The following is a 24,007-nucleotide window of genomic DNA, read 5'->3' on the forward strand; positions in this document are numbered from 1 at the left end:
AACGTAAAGCATATGTTAAGGCGTTAAAAAAATATGAATATTGCTATAAAAACATTAGGGTAGACCGAAGAAAAACCTGATAAATTTAATTTATTTTAAAAATCAACAAATAAATAAAAAAAAACAGCAAATTGGAGATAAAATTATAGGTAAATGAAGTATTGCCTAAATATAACCTAAAAATATTATATAAGACCCACGTGGTTATGAAATGTAACCTTTCTTCAAGTTCAATATAACTTATCTAGAGATACAACAAAAATATATATAACCATAATAAAAATAAGAATAATAAATAACATAAATATTGCAAACAAATAATATTATTTACACAAATTTATTACACCTAAAATATGTAAATATAACAAATTCTAAATTATATATATACACAAAAAAAATAAGAATTATTAAAAATCTGAAATTATATATATATTTAGAAACCAAATAAGTAAAAATAAGAATTGTAATAAAAATAAATAATATAAATTCTGATCAAAATATCTATACTCAATTAGAAATTGTTATATCAAAGTAAATTTTCTATTATTATATAATACAAAATTTATATGTTTAATTATTATTAAGGAAACCAAAAATTATTTTTGTTGAGACCAAAAAAAAAAAAAACTGTTATAAATAATAACAAAATTTTTATATACATATATATTAAATATTAAGAATAATAATAATAAAAATGCATTATAAATTTAATTTAAATATTGAAATATTTTGAGTAATATTTTTTTTTAACAAAATGTTTTGAACATTAAAGTAATGGGTTGAATATTTGTTAGTGCGTGGTTAATTATATTTGGGGTATTTTCACTTAAGTCTGATGGCACAGAAAATACCAAGGATGACTGAAATAGTCATATGGGGAGGGAAAAGCCATCGAGGTTACCATCTAAACCTCACCTAATGGAAATCTCATTTGTATTTATTTTGAATTGAAATGCTAAATCTGGTTATAAATCGAACTACATCCGTTTCCTTTGTATTTATTTTATTTTTAAAATTAAATTTGAATTTCCGTTACAAAAAAAATAACACCCATGGTACACAAATTTATATGTTCAGTTGAAGCGGAAAGAACCTACCCATTCCGGCGAGCTAAGCCGCAGCCTAAGACCGAAGTACCATGTCCGCACAAAAATAACTGTTACACTTATGAGAAAAGTTGCGTATGCAGGTCCACGTCGTGGTATAGACCCTTATGTACGGTTACATTTGTTATTTTTAAGATTTTAACAGAATTGGATTTTTATTTTTTGAAAATTGCCAAATTTGTACCAAATGGTCGAGTTTATTCAAAGTTCGGCCCGGCCGAACTTATAGCTTTTTTACTTGTTTTTTTTTTATTAAAACTGATTGATATTCTAAGAGTAGAAGTCCTGCATTTTCCTAGGGAGAGAAATCTAAAAAACAACCATCGCCGGTGGTATCTTCGGTTATGCGGAAGAAAAATTTGCCGAGGAGACGGTTAGGCCGCTCACTGTGGGTATGTCCGGGAACAGATTTCCAGGCCTTCTAAGATGATCGGAACTTGTTCGTTCGCTCCTGTGGGACAACGAACCAAAGACTCCTGTGTAACAACGAACCGAAGCCTCTGTGTAAATGAATTACCTGCCACTCAATTTAATTTGAGAGGCATCATCAAGTCAACGAGATTTTTTTACATTATGCGGTAAACGGTATACTGTCGAAAACTGAATATTCTGTTACATTGCCAGGAGATAATGGGGTGATTGATTGATGCTGTCCTCTTAAGCTCTTGACTCATGTTCTCGTTGTTTTTGCTGTTGCCGTGGTGCCACTATTCGTGTAATGGGTGCGGTTGTAAGCTCTCGCCAATGTATGAGATGAAATTGCTACAAGATTTTAAAACTTTCTGGGGTAGGTACCAGAAAAAGAGGACAGATATATTCGATATTCACTCTTGCTCTAATATAGACCAAAATATTGGAATTTGCTCTGTGATGAAAATCAGACACTGATTTGACTTTTTACGAAAATTATTATTCAAAAATTTTTAGCTTTTGTGGGGAGTTACCAGAAGAAGTGGACTGCGTCGTACTAAATCTGGACAAAATAGGATATGCCCTTCTAGAGACTAGATGTATAGTTTGCGTAACTTGCTATTGATGATTCTGTAAAATTGGGTGAAATTGACATACAAATTCCGATGTCAAACATTTTTAATAAAAGTCAATTTTGTCGTATAAAGTTTATGCAACTATCTGAAAAATATGGTAAAAATTTCCGAACATTAATGTAGCTCCCGTAGAACGAAATATTCAGCAAAATACACATTTGAGTAAGATTTTGGCGACCTATATATCCATTGCAATAGTTCAAAAGACGGACGTGACTAAATAATTTAGAGTTCAGAGTGTCGTATTTAAAGATATCATATTTATGCATATTATCCTGATCTTAGACATGACTAAATTTGATTTTAAATTTGACCCAAAAATGAAATTTAGTTTCACTTCACTTAGTTTTCAAAAATATTCATTCTCTTATCGATTTTATTCACTCATTGTCTAAAAACGTAACAATTTATTGTTCAACATGGGGATGGTAACCGTGTTCATCGGCGGTGTAGGTAACCTTGATGTGTTTGCCCTCCTTGGTGACAAATTCGTATTCACCCTTCACCAACCAGTTGTCCTTGTCTTGCAAATGACCCTCCTGTTCGGCACGGATGTGGTTGGTCAATTCGAGGGCATATTTGAAATCTTCGGCATTGACTTCAGAGAACTCCTTGACAACTTCAGCTTCTTCGTTGGCATAGGCGAAAGCCAAAAGGCAAGCCAGTAAAACAATCTGTCGAAAAATATATGAATAAATAAATCATCAAAGTAAATCCATGTTGTATTTAGATTTTTTCCACTTGAATACTTACTGCGAATTTCATATTGATGATTTGAACTTTTTCGATTACGAAAAGGAACTGATGCTTTCTTTTTGGCAAAATTTCGTATTTATAGTCATCATCTGATTAAACTAAGTGCAAGCTTGTTAAGTTCTATTATTTGTGTTTTTAAGCGCCGTGACAGCTGTGACAGGAAACTAGTTTAACAAGACAAGCAAGATTCGAATATCTAATTAGATAAGTAGTTTGTCGTTATGTTTTGACATGCAAAAAGAATATTCCAAAAAAAAAAAAAAAATGAATGCAAATGCAACAACCGTTATAATGATTTAGAGTCTAAACTTCTGTTTTGGGTGTACGTGATCAAATTATCAATCAATCATATCAGCGCATATCTTAAAACATAAAACCTTACGGAAGGACAGATTCCAAACGTATATACGATTTTTTTTTTTTTTTTTGTTTAAAATTTGAAGACAATCGGACTCTTTTTAATTTTATAGGAGTTATAATTATTCAAAACTTTTACCCGCTTTGGGGGAGATACCAGAAAGAGTAGGCGGATGTTTCTCATCTCCTGATCTTGAGTTGATGGAAATGTTAGGATGTGCCACGTTTGAAAAGAATAGGATGCAAATTTTATGAGCGTCATGGTTATTCATCACTTTTACCCTTTTTTATTTAAAATTTTTACCCTTTGCAGAGAAAGTTCCAGAAGGAGTGTTCCGTTCTACCCGTTCTTGATACCAGATCTTGTGTTGGTAAAATAAGTGGGATGTGTGAAATTTCATATTTTATAGGGGAGACGATAATTCAAAATTTGTGATCATAAAAATATGAAGATGTGTGAAATTTGAAGACAATTCAGACTTTTATTTCACATCTTATAAGAGTTATAATTATTCAAAATGTTGACCCATAATGGGAGAGGTACTTAAGGGAGTGCGCAGATACACAGACAAATGGACGGGCGGATTTCAAATCGATTACATCGATTCCAAGTATCCTGAAGCGGATTTGGTCCAATGAGGCCTAAAGTCTAAAACCGTTGTTTCGATTAGGCACATTTTGGTTGAATCAAATTATATATACCCTTTGTAGCCGTATTGCTGAGGGTATAAAAATTCTCATTCGTCCCATAGGTCAAATTGTAGAGTGACTGCACAATCTAGACAATTTTTAGGTTTTTGGTACATTTTAAAGACGCGATAATTGCGATCCGAACAAAATCTCCCCAACAGTGTTGTGAGATGAAACCAGTAAGGAAAGGTCAAAAGACGGGCGGGCCGACTATAAGATACCCTACACCACTTTATGTGAAGTAGATCATACCAACTATGAACCTAATTTGAATGGGTATCATGGCTTAAGAGTAGTCACAATTTTGAAACCATATCCATCTCTGAATTGCTTTTTAACAAGTTTGAAATATTTATTTGAGTAAAACATATACCGGACCGAGTTTCACCAAATAGAAAAAATCGGCTGAATATGAGAAAATCTATCCAATTTGGGCTGATATTACATATATGGTGGACAATAACCGTAAAATCTGATGAAGATAGGAATATAATAACCTAACCGATCTCGATGAGATTAGCAGAGATATCTTCGAGTTGTATCTGATATCTGGTACCAAAGATCGTTGTTGTAGAATAGATATTTCGCATCTGAGGGACTTAAAACCACAAATCGGATGAAACATATATATGGGAGCTATTGCTATATCTGAACCGATTTCAAAATTTTATGTATTTGCTTCTAGACTGAATTCGATGGGATGTGCCAAAATTTAGGTCATTTGGACTGATATTGGTAATTTGGTGCACAATAAACCTGATATCGGATAAAAATATATATGGGAGCTATATCCAAATCTAATCCGATCTTGACAAAATTTTCGGCACTTATTTCTGAGCTGTATCGGACATTTGGTCCCAAAGATCATTGAAGTGGAGTGCATATTACGTGTGAGGGACTTAAAACACCAAATCGGATGAAACATATGTAGGAGCTATAGTTATATCTGAACCGATTTGATGTACTTGCTTCTACACTGATTTAGGTCGGATGTTCCAAAATTGAGCTCATTCGGACTGATATTGGCCATTCTCACCAATTTCAGTAGGGTTCGTCCTTAGGCTAATATCAACCGGATAATAAATGCGATCTGCATTTTGTTCACAAAAATACATGGAAAAACGGACGGACGGACAGACATGCATTGATCAACTCAGAAAGTGATTCAATGAAGATCCTCAAAAGTAACCATGGGTCTATCTCGCTTCCTTCTCCATGTTACAAACAAATCCACAAAGACTTTACACCCTTACAACTATGTGGTGTAGCAAGGATAATTGAAAAAATCTCACGCAATAAAAAATATGACAAAAAATAAAAATATATAACAAAATATTACAAAAAAAGGATATCCAAATGTTTGATATTTTATTACTTTTCTATCAAGAGACCACTCTGAATTGATGAGAATTTTTGTATTGAGTTATAAACGGTCTAACTAATAAACCCTTCTTTAATATATGATATTGTATCAATATCTTTCATATCAGCATCAATATTACGGTCAGAAGTGAGCTTTAGTGTACTTGTAATTTCGCTGGAATTAAAATTGTTAGCGGTTTAATGAAAATTCTCGTATATGTTCTAATAAATGTTATGGTCCATTCTACCCGCTAAATTTTTGTTTGTTTTTGGTTCGCGTCAACGCCTACATATTTTGCGATCATCTTCCAAAACACTACGCTTCTATTCAGACCTTAACCCCACTTCCACGCACATATGAAGCTCGGACCTCGGACAATTTAAGATGGACTGATGGATTTCGATATATAAAGCTGTGATCGTAAAAAAATAAAATATTCATGTAATATTATTATAGGTCTCAGAATACAAAAAAAAAAAAACACTAAATCAAAATAGGGTAAACAAACAAAACATTTAAAAAACGCGTTTTAGAATTAAAGTACCTTAGTTTATGCAAAATAGCTCCAGTATTCATAATTATGGGGCGATGACGCCAATGAATAAAGTATTATACATTAAATACCACTTAAAGTTAACAAATCCATATTTAAATTACTTCTGATGTTAACGTTATAGATATCTCAAACTGTTGCAGAAATCCCAAACATATCCTTGATTTACAAATGCAAGTGAAAATTTGAAACCGTTTGTTTCGCTTCAATAGAAACATACAATTCTTACCAGTAAGAAAGTCCACTTTAGTAAGGTCGCACATACCTTCTGTTAGTGTCAAAATACAACTTGCTTTAAGTTACATGCATGGGTATTATCGGTAAACATTTCGAACCCTCGGGCAACACACATTTGGCTATTTGTAACAAATTGGTTAACGTGGATTAATTATCCACTGAATACGCTCATCATTTATTACCGATTTAGGTTCCATTTAGTGGCTGTTTGTCATTTAATAATGGACATGATTTTAAGATAAACAAAAGACTTAATGACAATTTGGCTATTTTTTCCGTTTTTAATTTACGTTCTTATATAGATACATAATTGTGTATTTAAAATCTCATAGAACAGATGTGTGAAGTTGTATGGGACCTGTTTTCAATCAAACAAGACTCAAAACAAATCAGTAAATAAAAACTGTTTAGTTTTATAATGAGTTCACTAATAAAAACTGTCATCATTAACGTTGAACACATGTCAGATTATGTTTAATATTATTATTCAATAGCAACATAAATAGTTTTTCTTGGAAAAAATATCTCATTAATAAAAAAAAATTCTATGAGGGCAAAAAATTTTACCATTTTCTTTGCAGCAGAAATGAACTGCAATGTTTTTGAGTTTCATGTACTACGTAAAAAGTTTTTGCACTGAATAAAATTACAAGATCAACCTTCCACCATTTGGAACGACTTAGGAAATTTTCAAACAAAATCCATCAAAAATTCTGTTAAAATCTTAAAAATACCGAATATTGGAAGGTGCCGATATATGGGGGGATATACGATATTATAATATGGGGGATACCATTATATAAGAGATACACGATATTGTGTACCTATATAGACAATTCTCTTTTAGGTACTCACAATAAACTCCTTGTGTGGAATTTCAGACAGTTTCTTTGGAAAATGTGGCTAAAATCATCATAATACTAAATATCGGGGGTACCGTTATATGGGAGAATATACGATGTCGTGGACCTATAACGACAATTCTCTTCCAGTCTTTGTGGATTTGTTTGCTTACAAGGAACTCCTTGTGTAGAATTTCAGACAATTCCGTTGAAAAATGTGGCTAAAATCATCAAAATACCGAAAATCGAGGGTTCCGTTATATGGGGGCTACACGATATCGTGGACCTATACAGATAATTCTCTTCCAAGGGATAAAGTACTCATAAGGAACTTGTGTGAATTTTTAGACCATTCTATTGGAAAATGTGGCTAAAATCGTCAAAATACCGAATATCGGAAGGTGCCGTTATATGTATAGACAATTCTTGGACCTGTAAAGACAATTCTCCTTCAGGGGATAAAGTACTCACAAGAAACTCCTTGTGTGGAATTTCAGACAATTCCATTGAAAAACGTGGCTAAAATCATCAAAATACCGAATATCGGGGGTACCGTTATATGGGGGGTATACGATATCGTGGACCGATATAGCCCATCATCAAACTTGACCTGCCTGCAGACAAAAGACAGATCTGTGCAAAATTTTAGCTTCCTATCCTAATTCGTTTTGACTGTAGCTTGATTACAACAGGCGGACAGACGGACAGTACTAAATCGTCTTAGAGTTTTGCGCTGATCAAAAATATATATATTTTGTTGGGTCTAAAATTATTATTTCGATGAGTTACAAACGGAATGACGAACTTAATATACCCTCCATACTATGTATGGTGGAGGGTGTACAAAGAATTTAAACTACTTTGTGTCTAACCCGATAAGGAAAAGATGAAATTTAAATTTAAAGCGGTTGGCAGCGGTTGAAACTAGTAAACGAGAGCGATATCTTAACTTAAATCAATTTCCAATAAAACTTAAATATCTTTATCTGAATAAATTAACTTCTGGGCGAAATTCGGTTGTATGCACCAAATCCACTTTCTCTGGTCAGATATTTCAGACTATATCCTTTAAATTGTAGCTAAAGCTATGGCAAAATCGAATATATCCTTATAATGGTATAGACTTATAATTCTTTTGTCAAATTTGTACAGAGGATAATGCATATATTACAATCTTCATATTCGACATTTTGGACAATAAAATTGAAAAATAATTAAAAAGTCAGTAAGTTCGTCCCGGCTCAACTTCTAGTACCCTCCATCATTAGGTAAAGAAAACATTTTTAAACAGAGGTATCTGGATTTCAAAGTGTTCCACTTTACACTACAAACCCTAGTAATTTAGGTTGCAGAATGCAAATAGAGTTTTCAAAAATTTTATACTACAATGATTTTAATCTATTGCGAGTCTTAAATACCAAAGTTGACATAATTTCGAAGGTAAATTTGACTAGAATTATCAAAATACCGAATATCGGTTTATACATCAAATACAGAACCGTTGTATGAACACCGTTCACCAATATGGGCAATGTTTTGACACCGGTTGAAGAACCCATTATGAAGTACAAATACCAAATTTCACACAAATCTATTAGAAAATGTATCTTAAATCGTCAAAACACCGAATATATGTGCGCTATAGAAAAATGTGGACCTAGATATTCAATTTTCCGCCTTGGGAGTTAGAACCCATAACGAACTTCTAGAACCATAAAACCATCAACATACCGAATATCGAGTGCTACCCTTACATCAGGTCTCCCCCAAAACGTGGACCGTTGCCGACTCCGCTGTTTTTTAACTTGTATTAAATAAAAATGATTTAAAGTTTTACATTTTGTCCGATTACCAAACAAAATTGTTAGCTTCTAACATTCAAAATTGCGACTTGGTACCCTTTACGTACTTCTTATCTCTCATTAACTCAAAAAGTGGTATAACCAAAAAAATTCGTTGTTGTTGAATCTCAGTCTTGATATCCGTTAACAGCTCTTTCACTCAGAGATTAGCATAAATCAATGAACAATATATTGAGTTTATGAAGCACATAAAAACTTGAAATCAAGCTTGATCTTGCACAAAATTCAGCACTGATATCTGGTGACCTCTTTACAAATAATTGCTGGTTTTAAATTAGGAAACTCAAATTTGAATCAATTATTGTAATAAACGTTTTTATACCCTCCACCTTGAAAAGGAGAGCATATTAACTTTGTCATTCCGTTTGTAACATCCCTAAATATTCGTCGTAGACCCCATAAAGTTAATATATTCATAATCAGCATAAAATTCTAAGTCAATTTAATGTTGTCCGTCGGTCTATTGAAACCACGATACAGTCTACTTTATATGACATAAAGCTCTAAAATTTGGCAGAACAATTTGTACAGGGTTGTCCATATTCGACGGACCCATCTGGCAACGCCATAACTTTTGACAGAGATGTCACATCGCTCAATGACATACCGCGTTTGAAGCGTCAGTCCAAGCAGATTTTTACCATTAACCAACAAACGCCACGCGAGCGCTGTGAAATAGTTAAAATTTACAAGAAGTCAATTGGGAAAACTCAACGTGTTTTTAAAACATTAAAAAATGTGAGAAGTGCGCCTTCTAAGAACACCATTAAGCGTTTAAACGAAAAATTTTCGACTGGTAAGGCTCTTTCTAATCTGAAGAGGCCATATAAAAGTCGACCAAGGCGATCGGCCGAGAATATCGCTGCCGTACGAGCCAGTGTTGAGAGGTCCCCAAGAACATCCCAAAAACGCCGTTCTCAGCAGTTGGGCATGGCTCGGTCCACTTTACAACGGATTATTCGCATTGATTTGCATTTATTCCCGTACAAAATTCAATTGACGCAAAGAATGTTGCCTGCGGACAAGCCTCGTCGATTGGAATGGGCCCAAAGAGTCATGGGTCCGTCGAATATGGGCAACACTGTATTAAATCTAGGATGTTTGGTATAGAAAATGAGATATATCGGTCCAAGTTTTGATGTAGTCGCCATATTTGTCTAAAAATTGGTATTTGTAGTTCATAATGGATTCTAGCTCCGGTGGCACAACATTGAATATTTAGGTCCACGTTTTCCTATGACGCACATATATAAAACGATATCCATCGATATTCGGTATTTTAATAACCCTAGTCACATTTACTCATGAAATTATTTCAAATTTGGTATTTAAAAAAAATTGGTAGATGACAATTCTTGAAGTCTATAGAGGTTTCCATTTTGGTATGGCCCCCATATAACGGCCTCATCCACTTTATGATTTTTTTTTTTTTTTTGCAAAGTTTAACAGCATTACCCAAAAGTTCTCACTGGTATTTGTAGTTTAAAGTGTAAAGAAGAACCCGTTTGCATTCAGATACTTTTATATGAAAATGTTACCTTTACCCAAATGTGGAGGGTATTAAATTTCGGCCCGGCCGAACATAATGTTTTTTTTTACAAAATTATAGGCAACTTGTTTAAAACATACAAATAGAAAATAGGAGGCCCCGTTTTATGAGGTCTATAAGAAATCTTGAATCGACATAGCCCACAGACACATGTTTACTATCTCAATTCGCTCGAACGGACCACATTACTAAATGGTCTTAATCAGGGTAACATTCTGAGACAATTTAGGAACAAATGTACTTTGTGAGATATAATAATACTGTTACTATTTTTAAAACATCAGAAAGAAATTGAGCACAGTTTTCTCTCAGAAAATATATATTCACTCGATAAATAACTTAGAGCTGATCACATTCACAATTATCTTCCTTCTTGGAGTAATGCCTTAGTGACATTTGTTTCTACTCATTACAGCAGCGATAAACTGATAAGGTTTTAATAATGGCATACATTTCTTTGTTTAATTTAAAATAATATTTATTTCAAATCATCCGAGTAACAAACAACAATTTAATTCCAACTCAATTTAATTCAATGCCTTGGGAGGGTGGGCATTGATGTATTCAATGGCCTTGAGGATGTGTTCTGGAACTGGTGGAGGAGTGGGCAACAAGGGGTTGGCAGCATCGACATGGTAACCGTTTTCATCGGCGGTGTATTGCAAAGAGACTTGTTCGCCTTCGGGGGAGGTGAAGGAGTATTGGCCCTTGACGACCCAGGTATCTTCACCGGCCAATTTACCTTCTTGTTCAGCCTTGATGCTGTTGTCGAATTCGTAGGCGTATTTGAAATTGTCCACATTCACTTCGGCGTCATTACGGAGGACATTGGCTTCTTCGTTGGCGGCAACAACGGCCAAAACACAGGCAAGAACGATCTGTTAACAGAAAGGAAGAACATTTAACGGTTATTGGCGAATGCTCCAAAAGCGATTAGTTTAATCCTTGAACTCACGAAGAATTTCATTGTGACAGAGTTGTTTGATAGAATCTAAAGATGATACTAATAATGACACTCTCAAGTTGTGGTCCATTTATACTGTCATATCGCGGAGAAAAAGAGCTCATCCGATCAATTATGGTACTGTTAAGAACTTGTTTCCTATGTAAATATTAAAATTATGTTTATTTCGTCTTATAGGCCTATATGAAAAAATGCTAAACAACATATGTTGATTATACGGACATGTTTTAAAATATGTATATTCTTGTTTTTGGCTACTTAATCGATGATGCCAAATTTGTTACCACCACCTGAAAGGGAAACCGTCTGTAATGACGTAAGAAACTCATTTGAATCGAAGAGACTACGTAAATGTAAATATTTTGATCAACAACCCCTATTTACCAGTGTTGGTCATTCATTCGGGTTACCGTTGTATTTTGTTGTTGCAAAATAAAAAAAAATTGTTGTTTTTATACAAAAACAACGTATGTTTATTATTGGAGAAAGATGGTAAAATGCATCAGGGGGTAAGACAGGGAATACCTAGGTTTCATAAAGAGCCACCAATCCTCATCAGTAGAGCTCGGAAATACCTTTGCCAAATTTTATGGAGATCGGCTAAGATTTGAATATAGCTCCCATACATATCTTCAATACGATTTCAGGTTTATTGTGCAAATAATGGCTTATATAAGTCCAAAAGGAGTGGATTTCTGGACGTACGTTTCCATTTGGTGGAACTCGGCTCCGATATATATATTTTTTATATAATCCTTCTAAAGCACTGTTATTTGGTATAACAGATTAAAATGTCTCCGTCAAATTTGTTTTATATCAATTCAGAATTGGATATGCCTCCAATATATATGTTTTCTCTGAAACCAGATAATAAATGGGAGGCTACTAAATATACATAGTGATGAAGGGTATAATATAGTCCGACTTTAGACTTATTCTTACTGGTTTTTTTTTGTCTGGGATATTAGATTTTCTTTACAAATATTTTATGAACATTTCATTATTGTATAAATAATTGGTAATGCAGAGATTTTGTAGTGGTATACAATTTTGACCTACTGATAATGCAGAGGGTATATTGATGTCATACTAGCAATTGAGACATGTGATTACCCTATTTTTGTCGGGACTGTATTAATTTTATTCTACTGAAAAACTATTTCTGCCACATGATTGAGGTTATTCAGTAGTTGCAAAATTGTCAGACTTAATCCCATTATTGTTGTCTTTATAAAAACAACGTTTGTTTATTAGTGGAGAATGATGGTAATGAGTACCAAAGGGTATGGCAGGGTACCTAGGTTTCGAAAAGAGCCACCAATCCTCATCAGTTCCCTTGTAATACCCTTGTTATAGTGATTATGTATTTGTACATTTGTTTGTAACAGGGAGAAAGAACAGAGATATACCCATAGTTACCTTTGAGGATCTTCAAAGTATCACTTTCTGAGTCGATTTATGTATGTTAGTCCGTCCGTCCATGTATTCTGGTTAACAAAATGTAGGTCGCATTTATTATCCGATTGAGATAAAATTTTGCAAACAATGTTTGTTTGGCCCAAGGACGAACCCTATTGAAATTGTTGATAATCGATTTCGGGTAAATTGCGCCTAATGGCTAATATAAGTCCAAATGGCCGGTATTTTGGTACATCCCACCAAATTCAGTCCAGAAGCAAGTAAATCAAATTTGTTAATATAAGTCCAAATGACCTGTATTTTGATACATCCCACCGAATTCAGTCTAGAAGCAAGTAAATCCAATTTGGAGAAAATCGGTTAAGATATAGCTATAGATTCCATATATATGTTTCATCCGATATGGGGTTTTAAGTCCCTCACATGCGTAATATGCACTCCAGAAGAATGATATTTGGTACCGGATATCAGATACTGCTCAAAAATACCTCTGTCAACTGTTATCGAGATCGGTTCAGATTTGGATATAGCTCCCATATATATCCTTAACCGATTTCTGGTTAATTTCACACCAAATGGCCAATGTCAGTCCAAATTACCTGAATTTCGGCAAGTACATTAATTTTTGAGAGAATCGATGTAGATATAGCTATAGCTTCCATATATATATTTCATCTGATTTGGCGTTTAAGTCCCTCACATCTGTAATATGCATTCGACAACAATGATATTTGGTACCAGATATCTTATAAAGTTCGGAAATATATTTTCCAAATTTTATCGAGAACGGCCCTTAATACAATTTCAAGTTTACTGTGCAAATAATGTCTAATATCAGCCCAAATGATGTGAATTTCGATTCCGATATATATTTTTTCAATATAATCCTCCTCAAGTTATATCATGCACTCTATAGCAAACTATAACTGCTATAAAGCCAAATGTTGATAGATGGTCTGACCTACTTAAAATAAATTCTTTTGTAACGGGAGCTCTACTAAATATGCATAGTGGTGTAAAGTATCAAATAGTCGGCCCCGCCCGACATTTGACTTTTTCTTACTGGTTTTTTGTCTGGAATATTCTCCCCAGGAGTTATTTTAAAAATGACTCCTATTTCAAAAAAAAAAAAAAAATTGTCGAGGAAACGGTTTTTGTTGTAACAGACAAAAACAACTTACATGGGTATGCTATGTCGTTCATGTAAAACGAAAGCATAACAAGTGGAGAGTTATGAAAACTTTGCTGTTGTAAGATTCAGACGATTTTCCTAAAGAATTTCAGTTTAATTTAATTCTTTGTTTCCTCTTCTTTTGAGCTTACTTACCACTAATAAATGTTGTTTTTATAAAACGATTATAACGGGATTAAGCCTGACAATTTTACAACAACAAAATTTTAAAATTCCCCACTTAAATTGCATGAAAAGAGCAAATAAATCACAAAATTGTACGACACTGTTATTAAGAGACCAGTAAGAGCTAGGGCTCTGTATAAGGACAACTCGATATATTGAACAATTTTTGAAAATTCGTACTAAGCGGTTGTTAAGACAGGTCACTATTGCTGGAATATGCTTGAGTTTTGGAAAGTCTTACCTTAAAGGAACAAAACAGTAGAACATAATATATGATTTGTTTAAAGTTGTGTTATGGTTATTATTATATTTTCCTCCGGGTAATTAACGATACGAAATGATACAAATTGATATTACTTAACCAGTACTAGGTAGAGCAGTGCAGAATTTTGCACCGGGACTCTCTTTGTAAGTTGTTAAGATGGGGTGAGATTTTTTCAAACTCCTACTCAAAGTGTACGAATAGTACTAAAAGGTTGTAAAATTCACAACATTGTTATCGAGCGATTCATAGGACCTACAACTTTAAAATTTTGAATAATGTGACATTTCCACTGCACTTGATTCGCTAAAAAGATCCAAAAGAGTAGAAGATGTCCTCAATTTAAAATCTTTGTAGAAGAATAACATTGATCTTTGGATTCACAAAACACTCAAACGAACTACCGAGAAACTCCTTCACAGAAGGAGATATATGATCACGACGTTTGACACAAAAAACATATCGCATTACCCTATGAAACAGTAGTTTTAACTTACGAAAAACAAAACCGTAGCTACCCCCAATATAATATTTGTGTGAGTAGAACCTTAAAAGCATTCCAAAGCAATTTTCTTTTTCTAATGACGACATGGTTTTAATATCATCCACCGATATTAGAAATCATCATTTATGAAACATGTTATGGTTTTCAAAATATTATTTTAAAATAATTAATTCTGTCGTCAGCAGCCATACCAAATTTCATTCTACACTAAGCAGATACGTAGGCATAAATGCTAAATTAAGTAGGCATAGTTTGTGTTGTTACATAATTTACATAAGAAACAAGTTTTTTTCTTATCATACCAACTTTATTCCGCTTTGGTAGTATAAATTGGCCGTAATTTGGCAGTGTCATTATTAGTATCATCTTGAGATTCTATCAAACAACTCTGTCACAATGAAATTCTTCGTAAGTCCACGGATAACATTAATAGCTTTCTGATCATTCGTCACTAACCAAGTATATTTTTTTCCTCTCTGTTAACAGATCGTTCTTGCCTGCGTTTTGGCCGTTGTTGCCGCTAACGAAGAAGCCAATGTCCTCCGTAATGACGCCGAAGTGAATGTGGACAATTTCAAATACGCCTACGAATTCGACAACAGCATCAAGGCTGAACAAGAAGGTAAATTGGCCGGTGAAGATACCTGGGTCGTCAAGGGCCAATACTCCTTCACCTCCCCCGAAGGCGAACAAGTCTCTTTGCAATACACCGCCGATGAAAACGGTTACCATGTCGATGCTGCCAACCCCTTGTTGCCCACTCCTCCACCAGTTCCAGAACACATCCTCAAGGCCATTGAATACATCAATGCCCACCCTCCTAAGGAATTGAATTAAATTGAGTTGGAATTAAATTGTTGTTTGTTACTCGGATGATTTGAAATAAATATTATTTTAAATTAAACAAAGAAATGTATGCCATTATTAAAACCTTATCAGTTTATCACCCAATGTCACCCAGGCATTACTCCAAGGATGCATATAATTCTGAATGTGGTTAGTGCTACGTTATTTATCGAGTAAATATATTATCTGAAAAGAGATTTAACTATAGTTTCTTTTGATGTTATCAAAATAGTTCTTTTTACTTGTCTTAATAATAATCTTCTATATCTATAAAAGAGGAAAATGTTTGTATGTTTGTTTGTAATTTATGGACTCAAAAACCGCTGTACAGATTTTCCTGAAAATTTGCATGTATACTGCAACATCGCCTGAAAATAACATAGGCTATATAAATTTTTGAAATTCCACTTAGAACTGGAGATATAGCATCAGAATCGGAGGTATCTTCCAAAAATTTAGACTTTGTATGCACATATCTACAGATCGATTACAGATACAGTCTCCAAATTTGGAATGCGTAACGCAATTTGGAACAAAAATAAATTTCCCAAATTATATTGAAATCGGTTCAGATTTGGATATAGCTTCCATATATATTTTCGACCGATTTCGTTCATTTGATGCCTCAAACACGATATGAATGTTCGATTCCAATGAATTTTGGAATGTTTAACGGATTTGATCCGAAAATAAATTTATCAAATTATATTGAAATCGGTTCAGATTTGGATATAGCGCCCATATACATTTTCGGCCGATTTCATGTATTTGGTGCACCAAACACGATATATATGTCCAATTTTAATGAAATTTGAAATAAGTAACGAAATTGGGAGCAAAAATGAATTTGTCAAATTATATTGAAATCGGTTCAGATTTGGATATAGCTCCCACATATATTTTCTACCGATTTCATGTATTTGTATTCGCTTCAACCGATTTCGTTTATTTGATGCACCAAATACGATATGTATGTTCGATTCCAGTGAAATTGGGAATGTGTGACTGGATTTTGATTAGAAAATAAATTAGTCAAATTATATTAAAATCGGTTCAGATTTGGATATAGCTCTCATATATATTTTCGACCGATTTCATGTATTTTACGCACCATACACGCTATGTATGTTCGATTCAAAGAAATTTGGAATATGTGACGGGATTTTGATTAGAAAATAAATTAGTCAAATTATATTAAAATCGGTTCAGATTTGGATATAGCTCCCATATATATTTTCCGCCGATTTCACATATTTGATGCACCCAAAGCGAGAGATACGAAATCTGGCACCAGAAAAAAATTGCCAAATTATATTGAAATCGGTTGAGGTTTGGGTATAGCTAACATATATATTTCGGCCGACTTCATACATGTTATGTACCAAACACGATTTATATGACTTATATGAAATATATGATTCATATATGATTTATATGAAATTCAGAATATGTGGCGGAATTTGGTTACAATAATAAATGTGATAAATTAATTGGAAATTAGTTAAGATTTGGATATAGCTCCCATATATATATTCTCGGCCGATTTCACATATTTGACGCACCAATTTCAATCAAATATGAAAGTTGTGGCGGAATTTGGTGTAAAAGTAATTTTTTAAAGTTATATTTAAATCGGATCAGATTGGGTTAATAAGAACCATTGACCCACAACGCCTTAGGCTAAGACTAAAAAACAACACAACAGTTAATTTGAAATACGCTTATTAAGGGGAAGTATGTTGCTACCTCGAATTTACTAATTGCAATAGAAATGCAACTCAACTTCAAAAAATTTCAGTTTCCTGCACGCTTGGTATTTGCTATGAAATAAATAAATCCGAAGGACAAACCCTTCGTGTATGCATGTCATGTTACATGTTACTACTAATGGTTTTGTTTATTAACGCATTAAAGTAGTGCAATATAAAATCAAAAGGGGTAGCGAAGCGCACCGGGTTCAGCTAGTAGTTATAATAATAACAATAATATTGTATCCCACAAAGAATATATATTTCTGGCATAGTCTGTAGTACCCATTACGAACTTCATATACTTCAAATACCAAATACCGAAAAAAATGAGGTACCATTATATGAGGGCTATACCAAAACGTGGACCTGCATAGACAATTTTCTGTCAAAACAAAAAGTGGAGACATAGTACACATTTGAGTACAATTTTATCAACCTACTTCATTTCGTTCGAAGCTAGAGTGATTTCCACAGACGGACAGGCCTCGCTCCTCGCAGTGAGAACGCTACGTCAATGTAAACGTGGTGATTAGACTGCTCCATCAGTGTAGCACTTGTGCTGCACTCGTCCTATTCCATGATAGTGCCTTAATCTTACTCATCGTGTTGATGTAGCCTGACTATGGAGTGCAACGGTGGTTGTGGTTGATACCCAAATGGCGGGTAGAGCTTCGGCTCGATGTGGTGTTGCATTCTCAACCGGGTGCTGCGACCCATAGAGCAGCAGAGGTGTAAGATAGTCATAAGCCCATAGTGAAGCCCATATAGCAAATCTTCGAATTGGTACCTGCGGAATAGACTTAGATCTCTGTGGAGAGCTGCCACTCCCTAAGACAACTCTAAGTAATTTCAAATGGGCGCTGCCCGACGCATCGTATTGCGACACCGGTGCAATTGTGCATCTTGGTTAGAGCCGTCAAGGTAAGAATCATGTAAAACCCCGCTCGACTTCATGTCTGTTGTAAACGACATCGAACGAATTGAGAAAAAAGGCAGGTTAAGTTCGTAAATAAGCTATGTAGTACCAAGTCTTCAGATAGCCCTCATATAACGGTACCTCCCAATATTTGGTATTTTGATGATTTTAGCGTCATTAGTAGTTTCAAATTACGTATTTAGAGTTCGTAAGGGGAACTACAGTCTGTGGCAGAAAATTGTGTATGTAGGTCCAAGTCTTCATATAAGTCCTATATATAACAGTACCTTCCTATATTCCGTATTTTGACGATTTTAGGTACAATACTCACCGAAATTGTTTGAGATGTCGTATTTGAAGTTCGTAATGGATGCTACAGCCTGTGACAGAAAATTGTCTATGCAGGTCCAGGTCTTCGTTTATCCCCCATATAACGGTACCTCCTTATATACGGTATTTTGATGATTATACATTGTTCACCGTTTATTTCAAGTTTCGAATTTGATGTAGGTTCACGTCGTATTGACCCCAATATAACGGCTATATTCGGTATTTTTAAGATTTTAACAGACTTTTTAACGGATTTTATTTTTTGAAAATTTCCAAATTCGTTACAAATGGTGGAGGGTATTCAAAGTTCGGCTCGGCCGAACTTACTGCTTTTTAACTTGTTCCTATTAGCTTTATTAGCGCAAATGCCTTTTAAATAGCACGAGAAGCTCAAAAACATTACAGTTCATTTTTGCTGAAGAAAATGGTTATATTATCCGCTTTCATTGAACTTCATTTTAGTAAGATATTTTCTTCCAAGAAAACCTATCGTTATATGGTTATTTATGTTGGTATTGAAAGAAACATGATGTGACAACATTAACAGTTAATATTGGTGAACTCATTCTAAGACTAAACAGTTTTTATTTACTGCTTTGTTTTGTGTTCTGTTCCATTGAAAACTGGTCTGGTCCCGCAGACTGCTCACGTCTGTTCTTTGTGTTTTTATATACATATTTATGTATTTATAAAAGAAAATAAAAAAAAAAATCTTTTTAAATTCCTTGAATTAAAAGCCAAATTGTCATTAAATCTATTGTTTATCTCAAAACCATATCCGTTATAATGTGACAAACATGTCGTTCAATGAAACGTAAATCGGTAACAAATGATCAGCATCTTCAGTGGATGATAAATCAAAATTAACCATTTGTTATACATGAAGGAAAGTTTACTTTTATGACATTGCATCGTAATGCATATATCTGAAAATGGATTATAGTAAACCATCACATTCGATTAAGAATTCTGAAAATTTCCAAAATGAAACAATTGATCCAAGTTTAACGGATATATTAGGATGCGGAAATAGAGGGTAACAAAAACATTTTGCCCAATTACAGGATAATTGTTGATGTTCTAGTGTGGATATAACGAATTGAAATATTTTGACCAAAGTTGTGATGTCCGACTCTTTCAAGAACATTTTTATACCCTGCACCACATAGTGGTAAGGGTATAATGTCTTTGTGCATTTGTTTGTAACATGGAGAAGGAAACGAGATAGACCCATAGTTACTTTTGAGAACCTTCATAGAATCACTTTCTGAGTCGATTTATGCATGTCCGTCCGTCTGTCCATGTATTCTTGTGAACAAAATGCAGGTCGCATTTATTATCCGATTGAGATGAAATTTTCCAAACAATCTTTTTTTGGCCCAAGGACGAACCCTATTGAAATTGGTGAGAATCGGATCAAATTTAGATATAGCTCCCATATATATCTTCATCCGATTTCGGGTTAAATGAGCACCAAATGTCCACTATCAGTCCAAATTACCTGAATTTTGGCACACCCAACCGAGTTCGGCCTAGAAGCAAGTATATCAAATTTGGAGAAAATCGGTTCAGATATAGCTATAGCTCCCATATATATCTTTCATCAGATTTGATCTTTAAGTCCCTAACATTCTTACTATGCACTCCACAACCGTGATGTTTGGTACCAGGTATTAGATGGAGCACAGAAATAGCTGTTTTAAATTTTATCGAAATCGGTTCAGATTTGGATATAGCTTCCATATATATCTTCATCCGATTTCGGGTTAATTGACCACCAAATGGCCAATATCAGCCCAAATGGCCCGAATTTTGGCACATGTGACCGAGATTAGCCTTAAAACAAATACAACAAATTTGGAGAAAATCGGTTCAGAAACAGCTATAGCTCCCATATATATGTTGTATTCGATTTGGTGTTTAAGCCTCTCACATTCGTAATATGCACTCCACAAGAATGATATTTGGTACCAGATATAAGATACAGCCCAGAAATAGCTGTTTGTAATTTTATCGAAATCGGTTCAGATTTGGATATAGCTCCCATATATATCTTCATCCGATTTCGGGTTAATTGTGCACCAAATGGCCGATATAAGTCCAAATGAACTGAATTTTAGTACATCGGACCAAATTCAGCCTAGTAGCAAGCATATCAAATTTAGTGAAAATCGGTTCAGATATAGATATGGCAACCATATATATGTTTCATCCGATTTAGTGTTTTAGTCCCATACATTCGTAATATTCACTCCACAACCGTGATATTTGGTACCAGGTATTAGTTGGAGCACAGGAATAGCTGTTTTAAATTCAGATTTGGATATAGCTCCCATATATATCTTCATCCGATTTAGGGTTAAATGTGCACTAAATGGTCAATATCAAATCAATATCAATACCAAATCGTCTGAATTTTCGTACATAAGACCGAATTCAGTCTAGAAGCTAATACGTAAAATTTGGAGAAACCCGGTTCAGAGATAGCTATAGAATTAGATAGATTTTGATTTTGTACCAAATATCTCATAGAGCTCTGAAATGCCCTGTATAAACCTTTGTACGAGAGCTCTACTAAATATGCATAGTGGCGTAGGGTATCATATAGCCGGCCCGCCCGACTTTTGAGCTTCCCTTAATGATTTTTTTCGAAATTGGTGCATGTTAAGTATATGTATTTTGACAGCCACATCAATTCGTGCGACATTTCTAATTTATGATTGCATACTGCTGAGAAATGTTTGTTCGCATTGGAACTGAACGCGCTGTTTAGTAGAGGGTAAGTTTTGGATATTGGTTTTGAGATAACTTTGGCTTTAATATCAGTTGGCAAAAATTAAAACAAAATTAAGAAAAAATCTGTATGTACTCAAAACGAAAGTTGTAAAAAAGTTTGAAAAAAAAAAACATTAACGATAGAATTCAAGACCAGCTATGATAGCAACAAGTATCATGTTTAACAAGTATGCATAGGGCCGGGCCGACCATAGATCTTGAACCAAAATTCTCCAAAAACATAAAATCGCGAAGATCGGTCGATTATTGCGACTTAAATATAATACCCTTAACGCAATACCTCACACAATAAAAAAATATGACAAAAAATTATCACAAAATATTTCAGGAAAATATTTACATTTTTCAGAGCATTCTACTGAGAACTCTTGAGTTTTGAGTGGTCTAACTATCAAAATTGTGACCTTTAGAACAAAATCGGAAAATTTCCTGTTTTTGGTCAATTTGAACCCGCTGTGATCATCTCCAAAAACAATATAAAGTATAAAGAAGACCCATTTCTGTTTTAATGGCCTCGCCAATAGACAGAATTGTCGCATCCTACACTTGTCACTGCGTGGGTTGGTTTTTGGGCTGGAGGAATCATTATACCTTTATTATGAAAATGAGGCAGGTCAAGCGCAAACAGTAAATAGTGTTCGGTATCGTGAAATGATGACCAGATTTTTCTTTCTAGAATTGAAGAAACGAGTGTAGAAGACTTGTGCTTTCAGTAAGACGGCGCCGCATGTCAAACGACGAGTCAAGCCTTAAAAGAGGAAATTGGACGCTGTCTTAATGACAATCCACAGGATTTAGGCAATACGGCCATTGACAATTTCGTTAAAAAATCAAATTATATTGAAATCGGTTCAGATTTGGATATAGCGCCCATATACATTTTCGGCCGATTTCATGTATTTGGTGCACCAAACACGATATATATGTCCAATTTTAATGAAATTTGAAATAAGTAACGAAATTGGGAGCAAAAATGAATTTGTCAAATTATATTGAAATCGGTTCAGATTTGGATATAGCTCCCACATATATTTTCTACCGATTTCATGTATTTGTATTCGCTTCAACCGATTTCGTTTATTTGATGCACCAAATACGATATGTATGTTCGATTCCAATGAAATTGGGAATGTGTGACTGGATTTTGATTAGAAAATAAATTAGTCAAATTATATTAAAATCGGTTCAGATTTGGATATAGCTCTCATATATATTTTCGACCGATTTCATGTATTTTACGCACCATACACGCTATGTATGTTCGATTCAAAGAAATTTGGAATATGTGACGGGATTTTGATTAGAAAATAAATTAGTCAAATTATATTAAAATCGGTTCAGATTTGGATATAGCTCCCATATATATTTTCCGCCGATTTCACATATTTGATGCACCCAAAGCGAGAGATACGAAATCTGGCACCAGAAAAAAATTGCCAAATTATATTGAAATCGGTTGAGGTTTGGGTATAGCTAACATATATATTTCGGCCGACTTCATACATGTTATGTACCAAACACGATTTATATGACTTATATGAAATATATGATTCATATATGATTTATATGAAATTCAGAATATGTGGCGGAATTTGGTTACAATAATAAATGTGATAAATTAATTGGAAATTAGTTAAGATTTGGATATAGCTCCCATATATATATTCTCGGCCGATTTCACATATTTGACGCACCAATTTCAATCAAATATGAAAGTTGTGGCGGAATTTGGTGTAAAAGTAATTTTTTAAAGTTATATTTAAATCGGATCAGATTGGGTTAATAAGAACCATTGACCCACAACGCCTTAGGCTAAGACTAAAAAACAACACAACAGTTAATTTGAAATACGCTTATTAAGGGGAAGTATGTTGCTACCTCGAATTTACTAATTGCAATAGAAATGCAACTCAACTTCAAAAAATTTCAGTTTCCTGCACGCTTGGTATTTGCTATGAAATAAATAAATCCGAAGGACAAACCCTTCGTGTATGCATGTCATGTTACATGTTACTACTAATGGTTTTGTTTATTAACGCATTAAAGTAGTGCAATATAAAATCAAAAGGGGTAGCGAAGCGCACCGGGTTCAGCTAGTAGTTATAATAATAACAATAATATTGTATCCCACAAAGAATATATATTTCTGGCATAGTCTGTAGTACCCATTACGAACTTCATATACTTCAAATACCAAATACCGAAAAAAATGAGGTACCATTATATGAGGGCTATACCAAAACGTGGACCTGCATAGACAATTTTCTGTCAAAACAAAAAGTGGAGACATAGTACACATTTGAGTACAATTTTATCAACCTACTTCATTTCGTTCGAAGCTAGAGTGATTTCCACAGACGGACAGGCCTCGCTCCTCGCAGTGAGAACGCTACGTCAATGTAAACGTGGTGATTAGACTGCTCCATCAGTGTAGCACTTGTGCTGCACTCGTCCTATTCCATGATAGTGCCTTAATCTTACTCATCGTGTTGATGTAGCC

The 24,007-nt window shown here is 34.2% G+C and overlaps 3 protein-coding genes across 3 annotated transcripts in view; 1 reads left to right on the forward strand and 2 right to left on the reverse strand.

Moving 5' to 3' along the window:
* Positions 1-2,494: 2,494 nt before the first annotated feature.
* LOC131803536 (larval cuticle protein 9-like) overlaps positions 2,495-24,007 on the reverse strand; it is a 40,015-nt gene continuing 18,502 nt past the window's right edge. Inside the window, exons 2-3 of the mRNA XM_059124886.1 lie at positions 2,906-2,958; positions 2,495-2,826 (exon numbers count right to left, since the gene is read on the reverse strand). Coding sequence (XP_058980869.1) covers positions 2,560-2,826; positions 2,906-2,917 — 279 coding nt within the window. The 5' untranslated portion in view covers positions 2,918-2,958 and the 3' untranslated portion in view covers positions 2,495-2,559. The remainder of the gene's footprint in view (positions 2,827-2,905; positions 2,959-24,007) is intronic.
* On the reverse strand, positions 10,889-11,405 carry LOC101895566 (cuticular protein 47Eg-like). Its single transcript, XM_005187351.4, has 2 exons — positions 11,317-11,405; positions 10,889-11,239 (listed from the first exon to the last, which is right to left on the reverse strand). The coding sequence occupies exons 1-2, from the start codon at positions 11,326-11,328 to the stop codon at positions 10,889-10,891; spliced, it is 363 nt and encodes a 120-aa protein (XP_005187408.1). The 5' UTR covers positions 11,329-11,405.
* Positions 15,200-15,726, forward strand: LOC101895387 (cuticular protein 47Eg-like). Its single transcript, XM_005187350.4, has 2 exons — positions 15,200-15,276; positions 15,355-15,726. Exons 1-2 carry the CDS (start codon positions 15,265-15,267, stop codon positions 15,703-15,705), a joined length of 363 nt encoding a protein of 120 aa, XP_005187407.2. The 5' UTR covers positions 15,200-15,264; the 3' UTR covers positions 15,706-15,726.

Source organism: Musca domestica, unplaced genomic scaffold, assembly GCF_030504385.1.
Source record: "Musca domestica strain aabys unplaced genomic scaffold, Musca_domestica.polishedcontigs.V.1.1 10, whole genome shotgun sequence".
Taxonomy (NCBI): Eukaryota; Metazoa; Arthropoda; class Insecta; order Diptera; family Muscidae; genus Musca; species Musca domestica.